The sequence below is a fragment of the Salvia splendens genome, unplaced genomic scaffold, assembly GCF_004379255.2.
Source record: "Salvia splendens isolate huo1 unplaced genomic scaffold, SspV2 ctg59, whole genome shotgun sequence".
Taxonomy (NCBI): domain Eukaryota; kingdom Viridiplantae; phylum Streptophyta; class Magnoliopsida; order Lamiales; family Lamiaceae; genus Salvia; species Salvia splendens.
In genome coordinates, this window is record NW_024599250.1 from 20,473 (window position 1) to 31,127 (window position 10,655).

The window sequence follows — 10,655 nt, forward strand, 5'->3', positions numbered from 1 at the left end:
TCTTCTTTAATTCGCTGGCGTACGTCATCAACACCCGCACCACTACCACTAGACATTTTGGATATACTAAAAGAAACGTAGAGAGAGAGAGAGAGAGCGAAACTCGTTAAAACAAGTGGTGCGAATGAAATGAAGTTCAACGAGCCGTATATATAGAGTTTTTTTTAATAAAAATCGGGACGTCCGCCGGGAACCCGCAATGGCGGACGTCAGGACAGACGTCCCGACGGACGTCGTTGAAAATCCACGGAACTCCGGTGTCAGCAAGCGACGTCAGCGTCCGCCGGTCGCTCGCCTAATGGAGAACGTCAGGCACGCCGGTCTGACGTCCGCCGCTGCGGATGCTCTAAAGTTAATATATAAAAGTGAGACCTATATTTCATTAACTTTTTAAACTATTTTTAAAAAAAAACAGTGCAAGTCAAACATGGAAAAATTTTGGTTGGCAGAATAGTATATATCTTGATTATATAAAAGGGTGTGTAAACATTTGGACAAATTTAACAATACAGGAACTCAGTTCCTCTGTTCCACATTCAAGTTCTTAATTTGTTGTACAATTATGCACGATAAATGAATGAATTCGATCACAAAAATTTCTTAATATAAAATAATTGCTAAGGAATATGCTGGAAAAGGTGAAATAGGATAACTAATGAGGAAATAATAGCCAGATTAACCAAACAAGCCTTACAATGATGATTACTCTAAAGGCGTTTTTGCGTGTACAAGAACAAACGGATAATTATATTAAGAAATGATCAAATCAAATGCGCAGTTATACTAATAAAAGAAATCCAACTTTACAAACATAGAGAAATGGAACTTAAATTAATAGTTCATGAATATGAAAATAATCCTCACCTATCTATTAGTAGTACAATGTGTTGCATCCACGCAACACTCATAGGCCAAAGCCCACCCTTCCAAAATATAAGAGGGCTCTCCTATTTTCCCTTTGCTATATATCTATATATAGTATACAACATTTGGCTTCATCAACATAGTATAACAAATGGAAAAACTACTATCGTATCGTCTGTACATTAGCAATACATGTATACGTATGGTGTTCTTTCGAATCAAATCAAAGTAGAAATAGATCAGACCAGAATCTGAGACTTGGCAAGCCTGCGCGAGCACTTCTTACGGTTTGAGTTGCTCATAGCGCAAATACAGTTCTCGAGGATATCGTAGTCTTCCTCCCAGAACAAAAGGGCAGCTGCATCGGGCTTCTCCATCAGGACCTTCGATGTCAGGTATCCTGCAATAGACCATGTCTGGTACAATCGCGCCTGCTTCCCTATAAACTTCCCACTCCTCGTGTCGTAGTATTCAGGCCACCCATCCAGAGAAAGCCGTTTCTCAGCTATGTCCAGAGCCTTCTTCGCCAGATCCGTCCTATGCATCTTCATGCACGCCAGTGTGAACTAAGTACCAAAACAAACCACCATCTCATGAGACAGAGACAACGACATCTTCAACTAACTTTCTGTCAAAAGCGATTATCCAAGTGAAGCAAATAAGAGTTATTCTTACCTGCCACAGAAGTGTTGGCCAGGATCCACCGTTATGATACGACCAAGGTCTGCAGAAAGTCCATTAATATTCAGAAAACCACAAGGGAGATGATATATAAAATTGCATCTATATCGAAGCAATTTTCTGGTAAAGTTATTATAGGAACTCACGTATTCTTAGGATCGCTTCCAGTGATTATTCGCCACTCTTCTGATTCTACAGCAGGGTAACATATTTTAAGTGGCATTTGACCGATAAGATCATCCCATTTGGCTTCTACCAGATTTAATACAGCCTCATTCTGTCTCGGGGTACCCAGAGATGATACAATGGACCAGAGGTTTCCGAGAGTGAAGAACCTAAAATCCATATGAGCTGGCTGTAAGTTGCCAATCAGATAACCGCCTGTCTCAGGAATCCAATCCATTAACCAATGAGGAATTTGATCAGGGTATATATTAAATTTGTTAGTGGCTTCAGTGGAGTACTCCTCAGTCTTATAGCGATAGATCTCATTAATTTTCTTCATATCAACCCAATAATATTCCCTTATGTGAAACGACAACGCACTGAGTCTATTGTTGATAGCCCTCACCAAATTCTTGGATCCCTCGTCTAATGCAAGCATCTCACGAGAGCAGCGAAGTGCTGAGTAAAATAAGGACTGAAAAATAGAATAAAAAGGAGTCATTCACGAGACTTGAATAAATTTGACCTGCAGTACAAATTGGAACTGCTTACTTGCACAAAAACATGAAGCTCTAAGAGAGTTGCAATTCATCTTTATTAAATGTCATCAGAACATGTATGAATCCTATTACTAACTTCGCATTTCCACCATATAAACTAGAAACTATGGAGCTCATAAAGAAAAAATAAATAAAAATGAAAATGAAAATATTAAAAATAAAAGGTTCACAAATATTGTTAGAAGTGGTAACAACCAAAAAGTTGTTTGAAGTTTATTTTTCAAATTCTAAAATCTGATAAGAAACAAACCTTTCCTACAAGGATATGCAGCAAACTTACTTGAATCTCCAATGGATGACCATGAATACCCATCCGTCGATCTATCATACAGGAACCATCTGTAACAAGTAAAGTGGGAAACATGTCGAAACCATCTGACAAACAGAGATTTAGAATAAGTTTTATCCCTGTCTGAACGTCCACTCTTTCCTGCAATCCGTAGTCCCCGGTAAGCTTCCCATAAGCCCGCAGTAAGATAATCCACCAGAGTCCTAGTTAAATGATAAACAATTGCAACATCACAGAAATGAAAAGAAAAAATGAAGCTATTAAATTTTGATGGCTTAAATGTATCAAGCATCGACTAGGCGTTTACTGTTAAACAGTTGTAACTCCAATATCGAAAGAGTGCAATGAGAGAAGTAATCAGAGAAGAAAAAAGAAACAATATTGCCAAGCAGTGACACTGTAGCTAATGAAGTAACAACTTGCATACCAGAATCTACAGGAGCTACACGGCCAATAGCCGATTCCCCAAAATCTGGATCAAGAACTTCTTCAAACTTATTATCATCTAGAGCAACAGATCTAACTTTAAAACTTGCTGGCATTAATCCTTGTCCAGGACTATAGCAATCCACCGTTTTCTCCCAACTCTTGAAAATGAAGCAGCATGAATCAAGTAGCCACATCAACATTAATTACGGATTCATACAAAACAAGGAAAGAGAAGGAACATGCATTTAACAGCTAAAATAGTGAGTTGAAATTTATCATCTGTTTATGTCATTTACATCAGAAATTGAGTACATCCTTAAATTAAATAGAATAATAAAAATTGTGAGCAAATTCTGAGTTACATAGAAGATGCACTGAGTAATCAAAATCCCAATCCAACCGTTAAAACAACTCTAACGATCAAGCTTATCAATGCTATCATTAAAGATATTTTTATTTTACTTGCTTGATAATATGCAACAAAGTTTAAGGCTTCGGTCACTTACGTTTTTATTTCCTGAATCTTGCAGTAGATAGTATTAAAATGTCACTCCTAAGGCCTCCCTAAACAGCACCACCACGTGGAATATGGAATCTTGCAGTGGATATTAATTTGATACAATAGCATTATGCATTGTTAAAAAACATCTTGAAGTGGTCAATCTTCTCCAACTAAAGCAATAGAGATTAAACTGAAGTTTCGTATATGGGTTTCACATAAAGTTTATAATGCTTTAAGTTCTTGAACTTCTCACAATTTATTCCCAGGCCATGTGAATTTCATAAGACTGACGTTTTATCATTCGACCATGACTACAACAGATTCCTCGACCTTGACTAAAGCTGCTAAATTGAGAAAAGGAGGTTCCAAATTGTTATAGCGTTTCAAAAACCTTCCTAATTTTTGTCCTTTTTCCTTCTCCATACATAAACATTGAGTTCGATCATTACATAAATCTTCCTAATTATTCAAAATGAAGAATCTAATTAATCTAGAATTCATCGATCTATACATAGTAAGTCCCGATGCTCCAATGTCGATGTCCAAAACACGAAGCGAGCACAAAACTAGACATACTCAACAAAAAGAAAACACACTATCAAAAGAAGTGAGAGAGCAGACTACCTGCAGCTGCAGGGTGTGAAGCAAGAAGTTCCTGACGATCTCTCCCTCACCCTTGAGCAGAAAGGCGAAGGCGGAAGGGACGAAATCCCTTATAAACACCTGATCGTAGTTAAGCGGCGTTTTGTCATTGGGATCATTCGCCGCCACAGTGCCCACAGGGCTCCCGCAATACGTGACGACGGCGTTCCTCAGTAGCTTCCACGCCTCCTTCTCCATCTCAGACTCCTCCTTCCCCACCTCCCTCGACCATTCACTCTTCCGCACATTTACCCCACCCTCAACCCTCTCATCCGCACTGATTTTCTCCTCTTGCAGCGGCTTCACATTGATGCCGCCCTGCACGTAAATTCTGTCGAAATTCTTGTCGTTGGCGCGGCTCTCCACCGACGCTGAGAAATTCCTCAAATCCGGCGCATCTCTGGCGACCAAAAAAGGGGTCCTCGACCTATTGCTGAAATTGAAATGGCGGGAGCTGGAGAAGATTCTCGATTGGCCCATGCCGAGTTCGTCCGACCTAGAATGGCTTTCAAGCCGAAAGAACTGGGCGCAGAGGTATGCAATTGGAAAGCGGAGCAATAATTGGGATTGGGTAAGAAATTAGAGGACCTGGGCAGAAAAAGGGTGTTTTTGGAGGGCAACAGGATTCTACAACATGGCTTCATGTTGGTGAATTTGAATATAGCGGTCATTTCATTCGATCAAAACAAAATTTAGGAAATCTCAATTTGAGTTGTGAGGAAGATCAGTGGGGTTTTGAGGAGCGAAGATTTAGTTAATCCGAAGTGAAAAATGGATTGCAGAAATGGGAAGAAGGGAAGATTTAGCGGAGAAGAGGATTCAGAAATGAATAGGGAAGCCAATGTTAGATTCTTGGACACGTGGGAATTTTTTATTGGCGACTTAGCGGCCGCGTTCATATTCTTTAATTTACTGCACTATTCCATTACTTTAAATCTGTATTTTTTTACATTTTCAATTTTGCATTAATGTCTTTATTATCAAAATAATTTTTAGGACGGAACTAGTAATAAAATACTCCTAAAGAAATAGAATTTCACTTTTATTCTCAATTTTCGCATTGTATTTATTCAAACAACAAAAATAACTATATCTACTATGTATTCACAGTATCAGATTTCATTCAAACGAAACAACAATTTTAAGGGGGTCGTATACAGGTAAGCAATATTGACCCAAGTTATATAAGAAAATATAATAATCTTAAAATAAATTAAGTTCATTAAGACATTATTTGTAATAATATTACTCTTAAGTGATACTAACACATTTCAAATTATGTTTTTAAAGTATAAATGCATTACGATTCAGCATCATAACTGAATTACCGCTTCGACCAACAATTAGTTATGTTTATTCTGTTTTTAGAATATTAATGCGTAAATATTAAAAAAAAAATTGGATACTTTATATTTTACACGTGATCTTATTTTTTTTTGTGTGATTTGCGTAGAAATCCTATCCAAATCGAATCTGAGTTGCTGAAATAGAAAATGATATAGCAATCCCTGTTTTAATATGAAATTTTTTGAAAGAAACAAAAAAACAAAAACAAAATTCCATTTAACCATCCCTCTCTTCCACCTCACCTTAGTATCTTATCTCTTGCTAACATCCAAATCACAGAAAATCAACTCCAGAAACAGATTAGAATCAGATATCAATTCCCATCTAAGTGTGAACTAATATTTGCAACAAAAAAAAATATCAAAAAATCATTACTATCCAAATCACTTATGGTTAAAACGCTACACATAACACAAAGGCACTCTGATATATAAATGTACAACAGAAACACTGAAGAGTCACACTTTTATTGCGTCGAGAAATCATGATCTCACTTGAAACTCACCTCCCCTTGTGAGAGCCCGAAAACCTTTATGCGGACGAGAAAGTGGATTCTTCAGGTCCAGCTTATCGATTTTTAAGCCAGAGAGAGCGACTCCCATGATCCGGAAAGCAACTTGGAAAGTGGGAAATACATGAAGCCGCTCCATACCTGTTTCAAGCACTAAGGTTCCGGACATAGAAGGAGCTTTATCTTTTGGCATCCGCCCGATTGTCCAGGAGCAGGTCTGCAGAAACAGGCGATGCCAAGTGAAGCAATATTAGCAATCCAATATAAACTACTTCAAGTACCACAAAAATCCCAAATTCATACTAGTATTCAACTGAATGTGGGAAACATTTGTATGTTCAGTTGGTGTCTTCAATATAATGGTCAGATAACTAGGATGACATTCACTACTGGAGAACCCATACCTTGTCAGCAAGAACATTTACAGATCCATAATTTGGAGAAAGATCGGATGCCGTGACGCAAGGTGGTAGTCGGAATTCAACTGTAATATTGTCAATTGGCTTTCCAGGATCATTCCGAATTCCAACCAAAACACTTATACGACATGTCCCTGAATCTGAAGTGAATTGTGGCTTCACATATATCGGAGTACTCTTCAACTTCTTTACCCTGAAAGGTAACAATGTGTATTTAAAGTATAGTGTAAAGTTTGCATACAAAATACACGAGGACACTGAGACTCTGCAAACCTGTAACTCATGAGCTTAAATTGTCCATCAGGTGGCACAAAGGATAAATTCTGGTTTAATTCCCATGGCCGAAGTCTAACACAAGGGTGAAATCTCACGTCATTAAAAATTGAAGGGTTCGCAAACGACAGAGTGAGATCAGGGAGACCTGACAAATTTGAATTTACTTGAACTTCACCATATATCTCGCATTTCACCAGATTCCCATCTCTAAGCAGAAAGATGAGAAGGTTAGAGTAATCAGAGTGTGATAGAATAAACAGATAAAATAAACATTCAACATCTGTGTATGTATCGATCAAGAACATCCAGCAAATATAATTTGAAAAACAATACAATCTGAAAGAAAATTCAGTAATGCTCAACAATTTAATCTTTAAGAAGTTACCAGGGCTAGTCTTCTACCCAACCCCCACAACGTCTCTTACAAAATAAATGCTCTCATAATTTTTTGAAGTAGGAGACGAGTGAATGACAGAATTAAAGTTAAAGCTAGGCCAAGCTTCAGCAGTTAGAAGATTGTGAATAAAGTCCCTATAAAGAATAAATTGTTTTGAGAAATATAGTGATTGATGTAATTTAGTAAATGCAAGGTGCATACCACAACCTTAGCATTGGTATCTGTAACATTTATGTTTGAAACTTGATTTGGCGCTTTTTTACCCAGAATACCAGACCACAAAGAGTAGAGCCAAATATGTGGTATTAGATTGCGATATTGAGCAGAATTTTGTACGAAATCAAATTTCAGAAATAAATGCAAAGAGAGGTACACATAAGTTTCTAGGTAATAGGTATTTCAAGCACCTGTTTATGGTAGCATCCATTTCTTCCACTAAATCAACATAAACTTCATTGGTGGCATGCTTAAGGTCTGTTTTTCTCCATGGAACATAAGAAGCAGTTGCCCCTGGAAGTGTATTGCTCACATTGGACGTATTACCAGTAACAACACTCAAAACCTTACTAACAATGTTTGGAGGAGCTATCATTTCCTTAGGATATTAGGTTCAGTTGTTAGAGGGAAGCCATTGTCTATCATCTCATCCAGCAGCTGCAAAGCATTTAGTTCAATCATCTTAGGGTTTTAAAATAGCTTAGAAGGATATCACATGAATTATAAATGCAAAAACATAGTGCAATACATTGACAAATGGCCCATTATTTTATAGCAATAAAACAATTGCTCATGTAGATAAATAGTGTTTTATCAACATGTGTCCCTTGTATCTATTGTCTAACCCAAGCCAGTGAAACTTCTTTTGTAAAAAATTCTGACTATCCATTTAAGAACTTACAGCAATAAATGCTCCTTCATAGTAACACACACCGAATCCATAATATTCAGGACCAATCCCCAAAAAATATTGCAACAGATTCTTTACAATATTTCCTGTCACATCACTGTACGGTCCAACTTATAAACCATATAGTATATTAGACCAACCAAATAGATGAATATGCATATGGAATATACAAAGCACCACCCTAATGTTAATAACAAATTTTCGGACAGTGTTATTATGTGTGCATACATGATACACCAGTTATCTTAAATATAACCATCTTGCAAAATCACAGAATATAGATACCTCATAAACAATAACAAAGTTATCCTTAATCAGATCTTCATTCAAGCCATCCAAATAATTTGAAAGAACATCAGCCACCCTGCAAAGGAACTAGAAATCACACGGTCAAGTGTTTAATAACATCTGCTCAATCTATACTGAAAATCCATACTATACATTTCATGGTGTGGCAGTATAAGATAAGAGACTTATTTTTTAGATACACGTGTTCTGTTTCTGCAGTGCATGCTTGCATGCCTGAATACATGCTCGATACATCTTTTCTACTGATGATATGTACCATATCTGTAACTCTCTGTGGCATCAAATAATTCTATGACATCCCTACTATCACTGTTTTAATGCATGGAGTACTAACACAATGCACATAGCCATATGTACAATAAACTCTCTTGCTAAATCGAATAATTCCAATATCATTCCCGTTAAGATGGTTGTGCCATGTAAGAAAAGTTTTATTTTCATTTTTTAAGAGTATCAACAATGGAACCATGAAGATAGAGTGGTATAAAAAATACAGAGCAACAACCAAAACAATGATTTCACATGGCACTTGCAAGTGATGATCCTTGTGCTTAATTGAAATTATAATTTAAGCTTTCAATGGTTTTTGAAATGTAGGCTTTCTAATAACAATTCCTCATACATTTAGTTGGCCTAAGAGTCTAAGACATGCATTTTATATTCAAGCACACAAAATGATAGTGAGAGCTTTAGTTGGTGACATGCATTTTAATTATTTAACTCAATCCTTCAAGGAATTTATATTGCAAATACCAGTTCGAGTTTTGGAAGAGGAGTTAGTGAAACCACATTTCCCTTTGTAGAACTGAAAGATCTGACTGTAGTTAAATAAAAGAAGCAGGACCTATGGTACCCACCTCAATTGCCATCAAAGGTGGCATCTCAACTTGGGTGCACGCCAAGAAGGTGATCCCCTCACGAACCACTTGAAATAGGTAGTGGGTGGGTGAAGAAATAACAGGTACAAGCTATAATATCACAAGGGAAAGAAAAACACATAGTAATAGACTTAAAACTAAAATAGGCATCAAGTTAACGACACACAGATCTAGTGAACAGATATTCATGCAGAATTGAATCGCATCACAATGATTGCAGCTGGGGATACCTTCAAAGAATCACCTTGAGTAAGTATTTGGTTCCAGAACCAATCACATATGGCACGGTCAACCCTGTGACCAGTAAGCTGTTTCTCAAGCAACACTTCCCTGAAATTTCAGATAATATCAATCATCAGTCTACTCACTTATTCTTTCAGTAATTCAGTTACCAAAAGAGAAATCCCATTCTTCAAATTTACGAAAAAATACTACTATGCTGCAAACTTCTATTGCTGAAGACTGGTGAACCAATATCAGTTGAAACAGAAATTCCATAAACAATTTCTCAAAGCTGGAATATTGCCAGTACATAGTGATTTTCAACAACTTAATAATGCCAGGAATATTAAATCTAATAAACTTTTCAACAATTTATTTCTGCCAGTAAATATTGATTCTCAATTCTGATAGCTGAATATGTAAAATGTAACCCCTCAAATCTGATCACACCACGATTAATTGACGCATATACCATGAAAATAGTTGGGTTGGGAAATGAATGATTAGAGATCATACCCGGAATCTGACAGAACAAAAATACACTGCAGCATGTTTCCTCGAATTTGTTCCTAAATTTTGTAGAGCATTTGATTTTCTGATCCAATCCGTTTTAAACTCAAGCTCAAATTATCATTCTTAATAAAAGGGTGGTTGAATTCATAAATACAAAGAACTTAGGGGTTTATTTGACATATCTCATAACTATTGGGGCCAAATTATGATTAGAAACCACCCAAATCCCAAAGCTCCGTATTTCGGAATTTGTTGAACTGGACTAAACATCAACGCACGCCTATCAAAAACACCCATCTCAAGAGTCGAAATTGAAGGAGATCTTGCAAATCGTAAATCCCCAAAGCATGGATCTTAATCCAGTAAGTTGATTTCTTTACCATTATTCTGTCGGTTTTTAAGTATTCAATTGTTATGTAAATTTTCAAGTAGGGGATTGTGGATGATGAATATTGTGATTGTTGTTACGACTAATTAGGTTATAATGCTGTAGCATGAATAGGTTAATTTAACTTGTCTTTTAAGCTGCATTTCTTGTTGCGGTCAGTTTCAATCCCGCCATGGCAAGATCGGAATCCTAGGGTGTCATTTTCTGTTGATTTTGAAAGGCTTCAGTTATAAGGCTTTGATGCATTGGGGAATCATGGTGTATGGGTCTCAAATTGATAATCCTGTCAAGGGGGAGTTTTTAGAACTTCTTTGGTCCACTCTGCCTGAAAAAAAGAAGTTAATTGATTTGGGAGG

The 10,655-nt window shown here is 36.9% G+C and overlaps 1 protein-coding gene and 1 pseudogene across 1 annotated transcript; both read right to left on the minus strand.

The window, feature by feature from the left end:
• Positions 1-812: 812 nt before the first annotated feature.
• Positions 813-4,971, minus strand: LOC121790695 (alkaline/neutral invertase A, mitochondrial-like). The gene is made up of 6 exons (XM_042188837.1): positions 4,115-4,971; positions 2,987-3,146; positions 2,551-2,762; positions 1,692-2,185; positions 1,540-1,588; positions 813-1,430 (listed from the first exon to the last, which is right to left on the minus strand). Exons 1-6 carry the CDS (start codon positions 4,610-4,612, stop codon positions 1,104-1,106), a joined length of 1,740 nt encoding a protein of 579 aa, XP_042044771.1. The 5' UTR covers positions 4,613-4,971; the 3' UTR covers positions 813-1,103.
• Positions 4,972-5,835: 864 nt separating this feature from the next.
• Positions 5,836-10,029, minus strand: LOC121790694 (annotated as a pseudogene).
• Positions 10,030-10,655: the final 626 nt, after the last annotated feature.

What these genes read in the sequence shown, in the direction of transcription:
- LOC121790695 (XM_042188837.1), bottom strand. Translation starts at nt 4,612, where the DNA reads ATGGGCCAATCGAGAATCTTCTCCAGCTCCCGCCATTTCAATTTCAGC. An exon ending in GTCATCCATTGGAGATTCAA is followed by an intron (nt 2,186 to 2,550) that starts GTAAGTTTGCTG and finishes TCTATTTTTCAG; the next exon opens with TCCTTATTTTACTCAGCACT. An exon ending in GGCCAACACTTCTGTGGCAG is followed by an intron (nt 1,431 to 1,539) that starts GTAAGAATAACT and finishes TTTGGTACTTAG; the next exon opens with TTCACACTGGCGTGCATGAA.